The sequence below is a fragment of the Chelonoidis abingdonii genome, chromosome 3, assembly GCF_003597395.2.
Source record: "Chelonoidis abingdonii isolate Lonesome George chromosome 3, CheloAbing_2.0, whole genome shotgun sequence".
Taxonomy (NCBI): Eukaryota; Metazoa; Chordata; order Testudines; family Testudinidae; genus Chelonoidis; species Chelonoidis abingdonii.
In genome coordinates, this window is record NC_133771.1 from 84,759,954 (window position 1) to 84,779,893 (window position 19,940).

At 39.9% G+C, this 19,940-nt stretch overlaps 1 protein-coding gene across 1 annotated transcript in view; it reads left to right on the forward strand.

The window, feature by feature from the left end:
* CRYBG1 (crystallin beta-gamma domain containing 1) overlaps positions 1–19,940 on the forward strand; it is a 93,260-nt gene that overhangs the window by 19,048 nt on the left and 54,272 nt on the right. Inside the window, exon 2 of the mRNA XM_032783593.2 lies at positions 16,157–17,670. Within this exon, the coding sequence (XP_032639484.2) occupies positions 16,157–17,670 (1,514 nt within the window). The remainder of the gene's footprint in view (positions 1–16,156; positions 17,671–19,940) is intronic.

Here is a 19,940-nt window from a genome sequence, read left to right on the forward strand (position 1 = left end):
TGAGATAGTAATGCAGAGGTCAGAAAGTACATATACTTTCTCTTTCTAGCAGTCAGAGAAAGGGAGGACTTCAGATGTATTAGATGCTTTTTGCTTCAATAAGAATCCCAGCATCCTCCCCCTTCTCAGCAGCTGAGGGAGAGGGGGATTGTGTTTGGGTTTACTAGAGTGTTGCCCTTCCTTGGGCCTTGCTCCTCGCCAGCTTATCAGGTTCTCTTGAGTAGGCGCCTAGAAAATATTTTAAACTATGCAATAGAGCTGCAGTAGTTAGAGCAATATTTACTCAATCATGTTGACTGTAAGGATTATCTTAAAAACTAACTTTGTAATGTTGTAAACCACAGAAATTAATGCTGATCCAACAGTAGGTTATGTTGCTCTCTACCTAAACTAAATCTTATTCAGAAATTCAAATGTAAAATGTAAAAACTGAGGCACGGACATGTATTTAGTGTTTATTGTTTTGTATGGATCTGTATTTCCTGTACTTTACATGATCAAGTATGAAAGAGCATAAAGGTGTTAGATTGTACAGGCGTTGTAGGTGCTTACTGCTTTTACTGAGTGATGCGCAGTGTGTTATACTGTAAACCAGTAACTTCACATCTTTGGAGTGGAGGATATTTAATAACTGGGGTATCTTGGGGAGTTGGCACTGGTCCTAGGGGCAGGTGGGCTGAGGAGCCCCATTTCCAAGAAGAGTAATAGACAGAGTCAGTGCCCAGGAAATGTGCCAGAGAGCCCCAGGGGAGGAACCAGTGCTGCAGCCTGCTGAGGCTCTAGGAGCTTGAAGAACCTCTGTGATCTGGAGCAGAGAGGATTTGATTCCCCTCACAGCTGTGCTAGTGGGCCAAAAAGCAGTGCTTGCTAATATCTGTGACACACCTGTTTCCCACCTAAGTTCCAGTGTGAACCACAAACTGAGGGAAGATAAATATTGCTTTGTCTATCTCATCAGCTTGGGCTGATGTAGGCTCAGAGCAGAGGCCACCTACCAGATCAGGTTCTATTAAAAATTGTCATGGTGGTGGTGTCACTACCCACTTTTAACCACATAGTTAGAGCATTCATCTGAGATGTGGGAGTCCCAGATTCAGTTTCTCCCTCTGTCTGCTAGGGAGAATAGATTTGAGAAGGGGCTCCCCATTCCTCTCAGGAGAGTTCCCCAAGCATGATCTATATGGGCGGCTCTCTATTCCACTTTCGAGAAATAATTAGTGTGTCTTTGGAGCAGGGGGACTGAACCTTGGGTCTCTTACTTCCCAGATGTGTACCCTAACCACTGGGTTAGAGTCATTCTCATATGTTCTCTCTGGCCTAATGACTAAATATTTATCCAAAATCGAACAGGTTCAATGAGAGAGAGAGAGGGAGAGACTCCCCACATCAGACTAGCCCATTGCTCAGTGGTTAAGAGCACCCTCCTGAGAGAAGTGGGAGACACCAGTTCAAATATTTTCTCCCCATTAGACAGTTGTGGTGTGGGGGATAGGGGAAATTGAACCTGGGTTTCTTGCATCCTGGGTCAGTGGTGTAACCCCTGGCCTAGGACTTATAAGGTAGGCACCACTACCCACTCCTCCTCCTCCAGCCATTTGGTGTGGAGTGAGGAAGTGCCTAATTCATTCTCACCAGAAACGGCTAGGCACCTAAGCCGTATGACTTCAGGAGACATTTTCCCAGCTGTGGATCGCTAGCAGAGATAGCAGCAGAGAATCCTGTGGCACCTTATAGACTAACAGACGTTTTGGAGCGTGAGCTTTCGTGGGTGAATACCCACTTCGTCAGACGCAGGTAGTGGCGTGAATACCCACGAAAGCTCACGCTCCAAAACGTCTGTTAGTCTATAAGTGCCACAGGATTCTCGGCGTGCTTTTACTGATCGCCAGACTACACGGCTACCCCCTTGATAGCAGAGATAGGCACCTCCTACAGCCCAGACTGAGACGCCTAATCTTCAGAGAAGGGAGGGCTTTGATGACACATCCTTCTCCTCAGCAGTTCCCATATGCTAGCTTAAGCAGCACACTGTTAGGATGCAGCTTTTATGGATCTATACTAACAGTGCCTATCTCTCCTGTGCATTGTGTAGGGAGCCTAGGCACTTAACAGGCAGTGTGTGCTCTGTTGTTGTTCCAGTGATTTGTTCCTAGGCCAACTAAAAAGTTAGGTGTTGAAATGCTGAGCATTCCGAATGCCTAAGGTGCTCTTGTGGTGAATATAGTCTCTGGGCCCCTGTTGATGTCAACTGGCAGAGGCATAGGGGAGCACAAGGATTTAAAGGTATGCCGGCTGGCGTCTACGACATGATCAAAGGGTTGAAATGTGAGGTCTCTACCCAACAAGCCACTAGACACGTGGTCATCCTAATCATTACATTAAAAACATAAAAAATGGTGTCAAACAACGGTCCATCCAGCCCAGTATTCGTCTCCTACATAGCCCAATTCCAGGGCCCCAGAGGGTATCGATCAAGTATCCCATCCATTCCCCAACTTCTGGCAAACAGAGGCTAGGGACACCATCCCTGCCCATCCTGGCTAATAACCATTGATGGACCATTGATGGATAAGTTCATCCTTGATTAACTTATCTAGTTCCCTTTTTAACCCTGTTATAGTCTTGGCCTTGACAACATCCTCTGGCAAGGAGTTCCACAGTTTGACTGTGCATTGTATGAAGAAATACTTCTTTTTGTTTGTTTTAAACCTGCTGCCCATTAATTTCATTTGGTGACCCCTTGTTCTTGTATTATGAGTAAATAACACACCAGTCATGATTTTATAGACCTCTATCATATCCTCCTTTAGTCATCTCTTTTCCAACCTGAAAAGTCCCAGTCTTACTAATCTCTCCTCACATGGAGGCTGTTCCATACTCCTAATAACTTTTGTTGCCCTTTTCTGAACCTTTTCCAATTCCAATCTATCTTTTTTGAGATGGGGCAACTAGATCTGCATGCAGTATTCAAGATGTGGGTGTACCATGGATTTATATAGAGGCAATATGATATCACTGCAAGATGTACATATGGATGATATTTAAGGAGTTACGTATCTATACTGAGAACCATTCTGAAAATATGTAAGTGAAGACAGGTCAGCAGAAGATGATTGGTTCTAGTCAGGCAGAGGTGGCAGGATCCTAACAAGGGCAGTCATGACCAAGGGTCAGCGCAGCGTCAAACCTGAGGCTAGGAGTAGCAGAGGAGTTCATAGTCAGGTTCCAGGCCAGGGTCGATGCCAAGGGTCAGAGTTAGGTTTCCGCGTCCAGCTCAGGAGGTGAAGTCCAAATCAAGCGGAGTCACAGCCATGAGTTCAAGAGCAGAAATGGTCACTGTAGCTACAAGAGATCCACATTATTGCTAGGCACTGCCTGGGATGCCTCTTGGATTTATATAGGGCAGGGAGGCAATCAGAGCAATGAGTTGCTGCCTGTCAGACCCTTTGAAGCAGACTTCCCATGGTCTATGTCCACAGCGGGTTGTGGGTAGTGGAGCACAAGCTGGTTACAGCTGCTGCTGGGTTGCTGCTCTACAGACCCAGATTCTAGAGCCAGAGAGCCTCACATGGGGTAGGAGATGCTTATCCCTCTCTGTCTGGTCAAGTGGAGACCTATTTGTATTGCTGAACCAGATGTCACACAAGGGGAAAGCTGCAGGAAAAAAACCAACAGCAGGATGATACCCTGTTTGAGTAAAAAGAATAGGTTTTTGTGGTATAACTGGGGATACTCAGGTACACACTGAATCCTCCACTGAGGAGACAAGCTGAGTGTGAGTTTTGTTTCATGAGAAAGGGATCACAGCCTACATGGCTGAAAAACGCTGGTGAACAAAACTGTAAGACTTGATAGTAACCAGTTAAGTAAGTTTAGGTTCTATTATGATTTATGGTTATGATTTTTTTACATGAAACTATGTTTCTAATATAACTACTTGGTATCACTTAAATCTCTACTATTTCTTAAATAAACTTTTACATACCTTAGTGCTGTGTGTTAAACGGAGCGGTGAGCTGACGGGAAACAGATAAGCTGGTATTTACAGTGTCTTTGGAAGCAGTGGAGCTAAGAATTCTGTGAGTATCCAGTGGACCAGGGACTGATCACTCCAAGAAGACGCTCAAAAGGCTTGGGGGTTGAGTTGTGCCTATTACTAACCTGTAGTGTGAGAGCATGGCCTGGGTAGGCCTGGAGAGGGAAGTGCTTGTAGTGCCCAGGGGTGGTGGGGTTGGGGAGCTGACCCCTAGCAGGCACAGACAAGGGCAGGTGGTAGCGAGGTGCCTCACAACCCTGGGTACCCAGGGAAGTGATACACTAGGTGATTCCTGTGAGTGTTGGTTTCAGAAATATAATTGTGACACTTACCCTAACTAATAAGCATTTCTATCCAATAATTATTGTAATAATTGTGCTGTTGGAATTACAGGAGAACACTGACATTTGGCATAGTGCTACTCACAATTAGGAGAAATGCTCAATAATTTTGTAATTAACAAAAATGACTGGAAAGCCCACTTATATTTGAAAATTGGGATAACGCTCACTGTAAAAGTAACAATAATTCATTGCACTTAGCACTTTTCATCTGTAGATCTCAAAGAATTTACGTATGTGGATAAGTATTCATTAACCCCATTTTACAAATGGGCTTTTAGAGGCCCAGAGAGGTTAAGGGCCAAGTTTTCAGAAGTGGCCACTAATGTGGATGCTTCAATTTTTGGGTGCTCAACTGGAGAGACACCTCAATTAAAAGATTTTTTACAATCAGATGTTATAGGTAAATTATGTAGATATCGGATCACCTTAGTTAGAACTGCTATGGAGGATAAGAACATCTTAATTTAATTTTTAAATACTCACAGTGTGACAGAATATTTTCATTCTTCATCCTAGTGAATGTTTTTAACACCCATTAAGAAGAATATATTTAGTTCTATCTCAAGTGTTGCAAAGCTGGTCTCCTGATCAAATGTCACATATGCGGCTGTCTTTGTTGTAAGCTTTTGTGAAATTTCTTCTCAGTCTGATCCACTGTTCTCTTTGCAGTTTATATATTGGCTTTATGCTCTTACAAGACCAGGAGACCCAGGGAGCTATGATGGCTTTAACCCAGCCACTAATCCCAAGCTGCTTGTTACCACTGTCTTCCACAGACCCTGTTCCAGGAGAATCCTCATGTGGCAGGAACCAAAGCTTTTAGGGACACATTATGCCATTCTGGCCCTCAGACTCACATAAAGGTGCTGGACTGGGTGATGAGGCACTCACCCACAGTATTCATTTCTAATGTGACATTAGCTGGGAATTGGTCTTGCTTTGAGCAGGTGGTTGGACTAGATGGTCTCCTGAGGGCCCTTCCAACCCTGATATTCTATGATTCTACGACAGGTTAACTCTAGTTGTGCTTAGGTCTGTGTTTTGTTAACTTTGTGTTTGTAATGGCAGTTTTAATGCTCATAAATACTTTTTCTTACTGTACATTGCTGAAAGTTCTTTATGTGAAGTAGAAATTAATACTTGCTCTAGAATCCAAACCCATAACTCTGACCTCATGCTTCCTTCCATTACACATAATACAATTAGCCAGTAAGACTTTCACGTGGGTCAGCGTAAGGTTTTGTGTTCTGGTGCAAACTTTGAGTTTGGTGTGTGTATTGCGCTGCTGTAGATGTCAGAAGTGCATGGGACTTAGGTAAGGAGGGGCAGAGTCTAACTGGCTGTATTGAAAAAATATTTACTGGCCAGTTTTACTCATGAATACATTTTTTAACTGACCTACTCCAATTTTAATGGCTCTTTATTGTTGTTTTTGTTCATATTTCTTTGCAATAATGACAACTGCTTGCATTCCTTTGTCTTTGTCATAAATTGATTACTGGGTGCTTTGGCAATAAACTGGTGGCTCTGCATGTTTCTTGCAAATCTTCTGAAATGCCATAAAATCTGCTCAAATGTCATATATTTTCAGGACAACTACAGAGCTGCATTGACAGCAAGACTTTAAAAGGAAAAGGAGGGGATAAGTCAACAGCAGCATTTGATAGTGTCCTCTGAAAGAGTTAGATTCCAGTGAATTACAAATTACTCTTTAGTAGAGACGCTTCTGCTTTACAGCTCTAGGATATGTCTATTTTCCTTCCTTCCCACCTGCAAAAATTATATAAACTGGTTTTCTTTAAATAGTACTGGGAAATGCCTTTTTTTTTAAAAAAAAGAGGGACTAAATTAGACTTCCTACTGTAATTCTAGACTTACTAACATGGTATTGCTATTTAATTAGAGATAAGAGCTTGAGACAAGATAATGTAATCTCACAAAGTGCAGAGGAATGAGAGACCTGCAGACAGTAATATACAACACATACGTGTATTAGATCCTTCACCACCTCCGGATTTGCATCCAGAATTATGAGGAAGATGGATTGTATTTAATGGTTCTGTTTTAAGGTGTATGAGACCTGAGATTTCAATCAAGAACATTCAACAAAATGTTTTTGTTAATCCTGCCCTGTCCTGTTTGGCAGGGTGGATTTTTAAGTAGTTAGACAAAGTACACAGAGTGAGATTCTTTTTTCCCTTATAGGATCAAGAGGTTCTGATATTTACTGCAGTCTTTAATGGGAGCAGACTACATGTATATTTGTCTCACCTAAAGCAATGCTTTAATCTGAGAGACAGATATGGTCAGTTAATATCAATTTATTTTAACTGTTTAACATAGGAGCTACTAAATTCAATAATTATTCAACTGTTATTTTTCTAGTAGAATATTATCTCTGGAAATCTTAAACTTCACTGGACTTTGCTTCCTGTACTCTTCTTTTTAAATTCTGATAGTTAGAGGTGTTTTCCACTAGACCATGGAAAAATATGTATCTATGATGTATTTATTCAGGAGCTAAATAAATATGGATGTCAGTTTGGACCAATCTCTTGCTGAACAAAGGCATACGTATCTTAAATGGAGATCAGTAAACTTGAATGAAGTTTATGGGAACAAAGATGTGTGGGTTTCTTCCCTTGCATTGCATGTCTGCATTCTTGTATCGTATAGGCTAATTAATGCATTTAGGCATCTGCCAAACTCTGCCTCCTTAATTTTTTACAGCAGGTTCTTCCCTTTTTGATGTTACACCTACTAAAGGACTCACCTCCTTAATTAACCCTTAGAAACCCAAGTGTCACAACTGTAATTGAACTCCTCACTGTAGATGTCCTTTTCTGCCTGCCAGATGACTTGACTTATCAGTCAGAAGACCTTGGTTCAGATATTACTTTCTTTTTTAAATTGGATACTCGGAGGAGAAAGGGGGGGAAACGGTGGAGGGGGCTAAGGTGTGACAGGATCACAGAGGAGTAGGGATTTTTTTTTTTTAATACACATGTGACTGCATCTCACATCTCATAGTCTGCTTGTTCTTTTGTAAAAAACAAAAAGGATTATCATCATCATGGTAAGGCAAACAATGCTTTGTTTTCTCTCTTTTTTAAACTTTCTTTGGGTTAAGAGATGGTTAATTTATTTATTTTTTTTCAAATTCATTGTCAGTTTGAAGCTTAACACTCCATTTGATTCAGGAAGTCTGCCTTAAAAAATCAAAAGCTGTTGTTGGCAAGATGGGGGATAAGGATTTCAGTATGGGGAAATGCTTTACTTTGGGGATGAGAACAGACATGTTTTTTCTGCTGTGTTTGCTGTTTTGTGTCCAACAGCCTTTTCTAAACACTTATATGGGACAGGAAGGAATCCATTTAATTTTTGCCCATACTTCATGTGTAATAAACTTTTTGCTTTGTAGAAATACTTAATCATTCTCAGCTCAGCTCAATTTAAAAATTCCCCAAGTCCTATTTCTTTGACTTTGCACGATCTCTTCTTCCTTGCTACCTTTTTGGTGTGTTCCAAGCTGTAGAACTTTATGCCTGGCACTTAGGACAGAATGTAGAAATTGGACCCATGTTTGGATTTCTTGAGATTTGCTGTTTCCCTCCAAAAATCAATCAAACGTGTATGCTATGGGATTTGCATCAAATTTCAGTGGTACATAGGCCTTATATTCTTCTGTGTGGTGTTACAACACAGATCGTTCTACATTTTATAATTCTTTTCCATAAGCTAAAAAATCATTGTTCTGGTAAAATATTTTATGGGGAAATGGAGAGGTTTTGGTGTGTTGGAGATATGAGTTTTTTGACTAAAACATCTTGAAGTACTGGAAACAGAGAAACTGAAAAACTTATAAGTCAGTGAGCATAAAAAACATGAAAATTGGGAAAACATTTCTAGTTTATCTACTTCACTCTTTCAGTAAAAAATGTTGTCAGAATGTATTTTTAAAAGTGTAGGTCAGAAAAATAACAATTTTGTTAACAAGATCCCAAAGTACTATAACTGCATTGCCTGTCTCCAGGGTTCAGAGAAATTACCATTTCAGTAATTAGTGCACTAAATAGTGGTGCCCAGACCTTACAGTGATTGGTGTAATCTCAAAGTGGAAGTTGGCAGGGAAGGAGAAGAGGACCTACAAGGGAGTCTAGTAATGGAATTGTTGGAGTTAGAGCTTTTTCCTTCTACATATATTAGAGACACTGTCAACCTGAAATCTAGTCTATTTAAAATAATTAGTTAAAAATATCATATACAACCCATGTCCCCAAGTTCCCCTTGCTATTTTATTTTTTATACCACACCTTCCAGTTCTCCAACATATTATTCCTCCCTGGTTGCTTTGTGAAAGGCAAACCACCGCACAAACCACCAGGAAAACTGTCCATAATCAATCTGCAAAATTAAGGTGCCAAATGCACAGAATAAACCAAACCTGGAAAAAATTGCTCTCATTTTCATTTATAAATGTTGCTTGTGCAGTAGTTGGTTAAAAAAATAGTTCAGTACAGGTTTCTAGTTCTTGTTGTCTTTTATGTTTCCCACTTTTCTGTTTTTTTATTTAGTTTTAAATTAGCTTTTCCATGTTTTCTCCATACCCCACAAACATTGTCATTCTGCATTGCCTCTCTCTGCATTGTACTTTATCCACTTTTCCTTTTAGTATTCTTTCCTCATTATACTGGCTATTTTGATTTCTTATTTTATTTATATTGCGCTCTCTTAGACTTTTTTCTTTTTGCATCCCTCCTGTGTAAATTTTTCCACTCTCCAGTAGAGACTTCACTCCGCTGCAGTAGTTGCTTAGTTCTGACAAACCCTAGCACTACTGCCTCTGAACAGCTGAATCTCAATCACTATAACAAATGGAGTAGAGAACAGCAGATACAATTCAAAAAGAACAGGAGTACTTGTGGCACCTTAGAGACTAACAAATTTATTTCAGCATAAGCCCACTTCATCGGATGCACAGAATGGAACACACAGACAGGAGATATTTATACATACAGAGAACATGAAAAGATGGAAGTATGCCTACCAACTGGAAGAGTCCAATCAATTGAGATGAGCTATCATCAGCAGGAGAAAAAAAACCTTACAACTCATTCCACTACAATTTATCTAATACCACTTCTGTGACTCCATCAGTGGCTGCTGGAACTCCATTCTGATGCTTTCTGTTTCCCACATGCTGTTAGCATTGTGACTTGTAATTTAAAGGTAAAGGTATCCAAATAACCCCAAACATCCTGTCCTGAACTAAAAATGCTTCCTGCTAAATAATTAGAATTGCTTACGGTAGAGTTAAAGGGACATCATAAACCTAAATTTTCCTGTTACTGATAAAGCCATAAATAATTGAATTTTAAAGAATGGTGAAAGTCAAATTTAGTGTTTGCAATTTATTCCATTTGTTTACTTTTAGGGTAGAGCTTAGGATTTACCTCAACCAGCTAGTGTGCTAAAACTATAAATGTCTTGTCCACACTTGGATTTTACCATGATAGCTACCATGTTAGCTAATACCTGGTAAAAATATATCTTTTTTTCCCAAGTGTGGACATGCTATAACTCAATCATATTAAGTTAACTTAGTTGAACATCCCTTTGATCCCGTAGTCCTGGATTCAGCAAAGCACTTTAGCATGTGCTTAAGTCCTGCTGAAATCAAGATAAACACATGTACGTGCTCTGCAGAATTGGAGTGTTGGCTGTATTGGCTCTGCATTGCCATCAGGAGTACTTTGGTCATTAAAACAAACAGCTGTGACTGAATACGCACAAAGTGCAGATCTGTTGATTAAGGAGGTGGCAATTTTATATAGTCTTCATAGTTGAACTCACCTTAAAGATGCTTGCAATACACTTGGAACAGCCTCCCACTCCTTATGAAGTGTGATCTTCAACCCATTTTTAAATGCATCCTAAAACACATCAGATTTCCTGTGGTTTTCTTGACACTAATGCTGTCTTTGACCCAGGTTCTAAAAAATTACTATTTTGGGTGCCTCAATTTTTTGATGCTCTGAGACACCTTAATGAGGCCTGTTTTTCAGAGAATGGGTACTCAGTAGTTTCTGTAAATTAGCCTCCTCTATGGTGTCTCAAGCTGTGCACCCAAAATCACTAGCCACTTCTAAAAATCTTGGCCTTTTATGTCTTCTTGCATTTACACTGTTGTCCCTCATATTATATTTGTGTGAGTTAAAATATGAGCTCTTCAGGGCAAGAACCTGGTCTTTATGCCTTTTGTAAATGCTGCGTGTAATTGTCATGCTCTGTTACTTCCGTATAATTTGCACAGGGCATGTATTTCACAATCAAGCAACAGTTTTCTTGTGTATGTGCATCTATTTATCTAGACATAAAACAAATTCAAACTTCAGTATGAGATTAAAGCTAGATTTTCAAATACTGCATGTCAAAGGTATAATTAAGAACTTAAGCAAGATAATTGCACATAGCAATTTTTTTTTGGAGGTGCAATTGATTTGCCTACTACTAAGTTTTTATACATGTAGTTTTGCAAATCAAACTCAACTATGGGCTTAACATGCACTATTTGAAAATGTAACTCAGAGTTAGGGTTGCCAGGTGTCCGTTTTTTGACCGGGACATATGGTTGAAAAGGGACCCTGGCGGGTCGGTCAGTGCCACTAACTGGGCCGTTAAAAGTCCAGTTGGTGGTACAGTGGGGCTAAGGCAGGCTCCTGGGGAGTAAATAACTTCCCTATTTCCTTTCTCCACACTGGTCATTTTATAGACCTCTATCTTATCCCCCATTAGTCATCTCTTCCAACCTGAAAAGTCCCAGTTTTACTAATCTCTCCTCACATGGAAGCTGTTCCATACTCCTAATCATTTTTGTTGCCCTTTTCTGTCCCTTTTCCAATTCCATAATATAACTTTTTTGAGATTGGGCAACCAGATCTGCACGCAGTATTCAAGATGTGGGCGTACCATGGATTTATATAGAGGCAATATGATATATTCTTTCTTATTATCTATCCCTTTCAGAATGATTCCCAATGTTATGTTCACTTTTTTGTCTGCTGCTGCACATTGAGTGAATGTTTTCAGAGAACTATCCACAGTGACTCCAAGATCTGTTTTGAGTGGTAACAGTAGAGACAAAATTTCTTGACACCTTCTTGGAGCACCTAGTCCTAGAACCCACAAGAGGTGAGGCAATTCATGATTTAGTTCTAAGTGGAGCACAGGATCTGGTCCAAGAGGTAAATATAGCTGAATAGTGACCATAACAGAATAAAATTTTACATCCCTGGGGCGGGGGGGAGAATGCCACAGCAGCCCACCACAGTACTATTTAGTTTCAGAAAGGGGAACTATACAAAAAAGTTGGTTACACAGAAATTAAAAGGCATAGTGCCAAAAGTGAAATCCCTGCAAGCTGCATGAAAACTTTTTAAAGACACTATGATCTGGAAAAGGGGGGAAAACAGTGAGGTGGCAAAATTTGCAGATGACACAAAAATACTCAAGCTAGTTAACTCCAGAGCAGACTGTGAAGAGTTACAAATGGACCTCATAAAACTGGGTGATGGGGCAACAAAATGGCAGATGAAATTCAATGTTGATAAATACAAAGTAATACATATTGGAAGACATAATCCCAACTATATGTATCATCTCCAAATTTACAGCATTTCCTTGTTAAGTACATAATTAATTTTCAGAGAATTAACAAGTAAAACTGCTTGTAAACTTCATTCATTTAAAATTTTCTTGATTTTCAGTGTTTCACCTTTTTATCTCCCTATGGCTAACAAGTGGTTTGTTACTAGCCCTTCACTCTTTGCATGTAGTTATAACTTATAGACTACACGTGTTTTCAATCTTTGGAGAAATTAGGTCATAATTACCCACTTTATTTATTATTGTATCTGACAGCTATATTTAGTGGTGCTAAATCAATACATCAGGTCATTAGGGAATATCATGATGAAAAGCTCTATATAAGATCTAGGTATTTATTATTATGATTATTATAGTGATGGTAGAAGCTACTCAACTAATCACCACCATTTCTCTCCAATTCATTTAAATGCTTCAGTTCTATTGGTTGGTCAAGCGAGGATGGTACATCTCAAAACTTCTCACTGGGAGATCTGTATACCAAGCACCAGAGACATGATCTAAAAATCCTTAATTAAGGATTGTAAATTGAGGGCCCAGACCCTCAAAAGTATTAGATGCTTAAATACCTTTGAGGATGTGGGCCAAGATGACTGCAGGGCAAAGTTAAGGTTTATTTGGTGGGGTGTTTTCTTATGAGTTTGATGGATGACACATTTATTGAAACCTGGGCTTTCTATTAAAGAGTGGATTGGTTGCTGTGCAGTATGTTTGATATAAATGTGGATTTCTTCATTTTTCATGTCTGGGTTGGGGGTGGTTGTACTTGAGCAAACTTTATTATGCAGTATTATATGTGTTTCAGAGTGAGGTTTTACACACAGGTCATACCCTAGCCCTAATGACTTGGGCTGCAATCCTGAAAACGTATGTACTGACCTAACTTTATACTTGAGTTGTCTTGATGAGGGTTTGTTTTATTTAATTTATGTAGTCCTATCAAGACTGCTCCATTTCCCCTTAGTTTTCTGCTTTTTTCAGACTATCCAAAGCCTCTCAAACTTTGGTTTCAAACTTATTAATTTATCTTCTAAGTGCTGACTCCCTCCCCACCTCAATGCCACAATCTTTGTAAGTAAAATGTGTAATTTTTTTCCCTAGAACTGTATTCACTTCTACAAATTCATTTCTCCTCTTTTGGCTTGAAGTTCTGCAATTAAGTAATATGCTTTGTAACAGGATTTTAACTAAAACAAGTTTTAGTACACAGGCTAGTAAATATATTTTGAAAAGCTAGAATTGTTGAAGGCTAAGTAGCTTATTCAGTCCACCTATTTACCAGTACATAATCGTTCCATATTGTATGTTCATTAAACAAACTACTGGACAGAACACTAATCTACTTATTCCAAGCCCCAACGAGCTGAAATCTGTACATGATCTTCCGACCTAGTGTGCCTGCAGCTAGTAAAGTAAAATAGCTGATCGTCAAACAACCATTACGATAATCAGCCAAACACCATGCTGCTTAGTGTATCCACCCCCCACGCCCCATCCTGGGTATTTACTTTGTACAAAACTACTTTGACGTCTTTAAGCCCTGTTTTATAACGAGAGCCGCTTCCTACAGCTGTTGTTGGAGGTAGAGGGCGTGACTGGATACTTTACATTCTAGGCTTTTTTCCCTCAGCATCAAAGTTTGTCGGTTTTGCTCGGGGCAGGTTTTTGCCCTGGATAGCTGGGAAACGGCTCTGCTCTAGCAGCCGCTCAAGTTGTTCAGACACGCGCTGGTAGCTCCAGCTCCCCTCTTTGTGAACTGTCGCTTGTGAGCGCCTTGCTTCCCTCTTCTCCCGTCCTGCTCCGCCGCGTCTCTGCCTTCCCGTTCTTCAAACCCCCCTGCCCTTTTCCCTGGTGCCCTGGGGGGCCGTGTCTCGCCCGCTGTGCGTCCCTTGCACCGCCGGTGTGCCTAGGTATGGTGCCCTTTGCACCCGCCCACACCTCCGCACCAAGGCACCTTTGCAGCCGCTCCTCGGCTCGCTGAGTGCTCCAGCCTCACCGCCACGCCCTGCCGCGGCTCCCGACCTGTCGGGCGGGAGTGGCAGGAGGAGGCGGAGCCGCTGGTGCTGGAGGCTGGCGGGAGCGCTCAGACAGCTGGCGCTTCTGCCGCGGGAACTAGCCGGGCGCCGCTTTCCCGGCGGTGAGACGGGCTGCTGCGCTGAGTGCGCTTCCTCGCGGTGCACCGGCCTTTGGGCTACTGGAGGAAGGAGGCGCTGGGGGCCGCCCAGCTCTCGCTGTGAGTAGCTTGCCCGGTCCCCGGGCCGGGCCGCCGGGGTATGGGGCTGCCAGCCAAATTTCTGCAGGCGAGGCGGCTGTCTCCGGGCTTTCCCTGTCCTTATCAGCGGCGGGAAGGAGCTGGGCATAGTTGAGGGATGAGTGTGCTCCCCACCCACACCTGGCTGCGAGCAGGGATGGCAGAGGACGGATGCTGTGCAGTGTAAACTCAGCAGTCAGGGCTAAAGTCCGCGTGGGGGCGCAGACCTGGTCACGCCGGGCGTTTTGTGCATTGAAAACCTGCTGCTGCCCCTTCTCTCCAGTGGTGGCGTGTTGGTAAGGAATGGGAGCATTGTGCAGCTCGCTTAGCCTTTGGGGACATGTGGGTGAGCTTCCAGCCCTGCTTCGTTCTACAGCTTTGCTGATCATCGTCCAGTTGTGTACCGCTCCCATGGCTTCAACATTATGTTGTTAGCACCAATAATCTCTGATGCTGCTCTTTCACTTAAGGGTGGGGAGGGAGAAATAACATGAGCTGTATGCTTCAGGAGGTGTTTCCCTTAGGGACAGTGATTCACAATGCTTCTCATCTCACTTTGTATAGCCACAGAGCAACCTCATTTTTTCACTTAGCCTATGTATACTTAGTTGTGAATAGGCTTGTCAGAATTATATTTTTTGTATAATTTTGACATGCTGTTATTTGTTAAGAGTTTTTTCAATTTTTATTGATTTAAATGTTCATAGTTGCACAGAATCATGTGCTAAGAATTGTTTTTATTTTAATCCATATTTTTCAGTTATGGGAAATCATGGGGGGAGGTCAGACAATTATTTACTGGCAGTAGAAGCTGAAATTCAAAAAGTTAAAACTTTATAATAATTAAAACATAAATTGTAAAATATGTAAGGTAAATAGCCTTAAATCAAACTAACTTCTCAAGCAGGTAAAAATAAGAAAAACTGCTATCTGTGAACTTTGATTATTGATGGAAATATTTTCATCAGCTTGTTTGTGTATGGGGAAATAAATGTTTATCAACATTTACTGATAAAAATCTAATCCTTCCAATGCTAGGTATAAAGAAAATATTAGTCTGTTTAAAAATAAAATGTACACAATTTACTGTGAAAAGATTTAGACTATGTTAATATTGTGAAAGGGTCTTTGTTTGTTTTGCTCTAATTTTTCAGCAAACAAAATTGATTTGTATAGCACTAATCACTTTAGACAGGAAATGTTATTTAAAATGTTTGTTATATTTTGATTGCTGAAGATTTTCCAGTGCATTACTCCTGCTTTTTAAAGTGTTTATATTCTTTGTAACTTACTGACAGATATTTTAAATATACTAGTATTCGCTAGATAACTTATTTCCTGTTTGATAGGTTAATTTGAAGTTATAGGGTTAAATTAAACTCATAGGGTTAAATTCTGCCGTCGGTCACTTATACTAATGTGCATTGAACTCAGTGGTCTGGCACTATTTGACAGAGGGCAGATTTTGGTCCACAGTGTAAGACAGCTGGTAATGTTTTCCTCTGTAATAACTTAAACCTCCTTTGCAAAATTGCTATGGAAATAAATCACTTCAGACATAAAAAGCTATGGACCTGTCTTCACATTGATGAACAAACTGAAAATGCATGCACAAGTATTTGAAGATTTGAGACTTGTATTACCAATAAAATTAAAGCAAGGTGTGTGTAATTAGAAAAGAATTGTATAACAATATATAAAACCAAAGTAAAGCATTTCTTTTCTAAGAAGACCTAATGTTTAATAAACAGTTTAGTTCCTCTTTGCTACCTCTTGGAACATATAAATGTTTATTAATAATATGTTTGAAGAAATACCTTCACATTATCAAACTTTTTTTTTCTTCCTGATTTTGTTTAGTCCAAAACACAGTCTCCGGAATCTTCCAAAGAAGAGAACAGAAAGAAACCGGTATTGGGAAAGCTTGGAAATTTATTTAGTACAGGGCGGAGAAAAAATGCCAAAAATTCACTAGAACCCTCTACAAGTCCAAATATTAAATGTGGGAAATCAGTTTCTCCTTGTAAGGATACAGCTTCACTGAAATCAATAGATAGTGAAGACCTAAAGAAAGAAGAATGTAGAATTCTCCAAGTGCAGGAGGAAAGAAGTTGCAATGATCTTGCAGAGACACAAGAATGTTGTGAGAAAATAACATCTTTGCATCATGATATTATTACAGCATGGAGTGGCAAGGAACTGTTTTCTGATATTGAGAGGTCACCTGATTGGAACAGTAGCACCGAAACAATAAAAAACACATTCTCTGAAAGTGACCTTACGGTGGAGACATTGGAACTAAAAGAAGAGCCTGTTGTAGACATTACTAATTCCACAACACCGGATTTCATCAGAAGTTTGAATAATTTATCTAGTGAAGACTTAGAAAAGAACATATTAAATCATAAACCACTAGTGAATGTGCAAGGATCTGCACAACCTGAGTATGTAGCATCAAAGGAATTGCCACACAGTTTGAAATTCAAATCAGCTGAGCACGGACATCCTGCTAGAGTTCTAACATTAGATATCTATCTTAGTAAAACAGATGAAACACCTTTTAATGAATCTGTGACTTTTCTATCAGGAGAAGTTTGGAGTGACACAGATACAATGGATAAAAAATCTGTTACTAGAAGATCTGGAAGGAGGAGAAAATCTCAGTCATCTAGTGAGACTTTAAATGGAGAGAGAAATCAGACTGAGAATACTGCAAAAGAAGATTCTGCTTTTGGTGATGTTCCTTCTGATGTGGTTTCAGAAAAGATAACCAACTCAGAAAGAAAAATGAAATCTCCTCAACAAACTTCTGAACGGAGCTCTTCTACATTGAGTAACCAAGACTTAAAAATCGGATCTAACCACAAGGGACTGCCTAAAACCGAATCTGAGAAAAGCAAACAGCATGTCCCAACTTCATCCCCTTTCAGGAGATCATTTAAAAAGAATCAATCTGATGCAGTCCCTATTTCTCCCACTAGTTTGAAGAGTCCGGTGAAAGATTCTTTACCGAAAAAGCATTTTACACAACCTATGTCAGCAACAGAAGGTAACCCAACAACAAAAAATACCTCATTGGAAAAGGGAGCGGTATCTGCACCTACTAGTGAAAACAAAGCAGAGACCTCCAAAGTTTCCTCTCCCAATGACACAGAGAACACTATTTCTTTGCTTTCTGAAAGTAAAACTGAAGCCAAGGCAGCGAAACGTGTAAATAGCTCTGAGGGAAGAGCTCTCTTGCGTACTGAAGGGATTCAGAATGGAGAGCTGGGCAAATCCACCGAAAAACAAGCAAATTCCGATTTAGATAGCACAAAGCTGAGAAATTTATGTTTGGATGTTTCCAGATCTACAGTTACAACAAAAATTAGCCTGTAAGTGATTTTATACTTTAATTTGATTGCTCATTGTAGCTTTTACCTTGACGAAATCAATCCATTTTCCTATAGCACTTATTAAATATCTATCTCAATATCTAAATTATTCCCACTTAAAAATGACACTGAGAATTTGAAAATCATGCATTTCTGTCAAATTTTGTATGGACCATAATAACAAGTAACACTTAAGGATTATTTTAAAAAAATTACTAAAAATGGTATTTTTTCAGTTTTTCTTTGTGCTTTTGAAAACTTTGCGTGTAGTCCGTTTCACTGTGTGCTATTGCATAGTCGTTTAGTTTCTCCTTTGCGTGAAAGACCTTTATAAACATCAGCTGGAGAGGTGAAAAAACAATCCTGTTTAGAAATTGTACTGTCAAAAACTGGAATTTTTAAGTGTCAGTATAAAAAGTAAAAGTCAAGTTGACAGTGTCCCATATTATATTATGAAGTGACAGTCACTCTTGTATCAGAGCAATAGAAAAGCAAAATCTACGGTTAGATGGATGCTTAATTTGAATTCAAGGTGTTGAAAAGTAAAATATCTCCTACAATGCTTACTGTCAGAATTTGACCCTGACATTAAAAAGCAGGGTAATGAAACACGTTGTCTTGGTTATTGTTGATTGAAACTTGGTGATGGAGATGAATGTGCTTACTAATCGATAAATGTTCAGGTTTGCTGAATGAATAACCTGAGCTATCTCACCTAAGGCCTAATTTTTGTGATATATGCTACACCTACCACTCCCATTAACTTCTACTGACATCAAAGGTGCTCAGTGTCCTGTAGGACATGTTCAATAGCCTGCAAGATTGATTCTCTTGTGCTTCTTAAGCTGTATCTACACTAGAAAGTTTACAGTGGCATGGTTGTATCGATGCAGCTGGACCACTGTAAGATCTCTCGTGTAGCTGCTCTATGCTGACGAGAGAGCTCTCTTGTCGACATAATAAAATCACCCCCAACGAGCAACGGTAGCTGTGTTGGCAGGAGAAGCTCTCCCACCGACAGCACTGTGCACACTACCACTGGCATACGTCGCTCAGGAGGGTGTTGTTTTTTTTTTTCATATCCCTGAGTGACATACGTTTTGCTGACATAAGCGATAGTATAGACATGGCCTTATACTGAGATTGTTGACTACTGTTGTTAGTTATACGCTACTGTAACAGCATTTGTCAAGTGCATGTCACACTTTATATAGGTAGCTGACTTCAGCTGAGATAGTTAAGATACCAGATGAGATTCATCAGGTCATAATTTGAAACTGTTCCAATCAGAACATGCAAATTGTAAAACTAGGTGTGTATCAAACTGCTGTATAATGGGAAAAAAAATTGGCAGTCTCATTACAAAGAGATTTTTTTCCCCACACACTACATTAGACAGAAGAAGAAATTTGCCTTGCATAGCTCAGAGGGCTGTGTTTTTAGTGTTAAAAGTTAATAAGACTGAAGTATTTTTTTAAAATGTTTACTTTTTATCCCTTTCTATTTGACTAACCCCAGTTATTTTCACACATTCACCTTCCCCTGACCTATCAAATGAAACTAAACCTTAGCAATATAGTTGTTTTTTATAATGCCAAAACATGCTTGCTTTTACACCATTATGCACAAAGATCTGGGAATAGTTAGATGCTGCTATAGAAGCATTACAGATAGCAAAAACTTTTGTGGATTGTTTTTTTCATTTGACAGTTTCATACAAGTAGTGATAGTATTTTTTGTCTTTTAAATTGTTTTGGCAAACAAGGGCAGCTAACCTCCCTCACCCCACCCCACCCACCTCCACACATTACAATATATGGATATTTGAAATCTAGGATACTTTCCTTATTCTATTATAGCACCTTTAAAAAGGTGCTATAATTTGAGGCCCAAGTGACCTGAGTCTACCATTAATGAAGTTATGGCTAAATTTCGGATGATACTACATCACAATAACTCTGAAGGAAGCATAAGACCTGAGGCTTGCAACTATTTGATATTCTTAATGCAAGTCTTGGCCTTAGTTATCTCAGGTAATGTTCAAACGTTGGTTTGTAGCTGCCTGCATTTGTGTCCATTTGTTAATTAGCCAGGTCTGTGATCACACCATTTTGTTTTGCTTGTGTCAGTCTCTGATGTTCTGGCATCAGTGTAATTTGTGAAGCTTGTCATTTTTGCTGTATGTTGCCTATTTGAGTCACCTTCCTTATATGGCTAAACTGGGGGAGAGCTGACTGCTACGTTGTAGACAGTATGTCATCTTTAAAGGG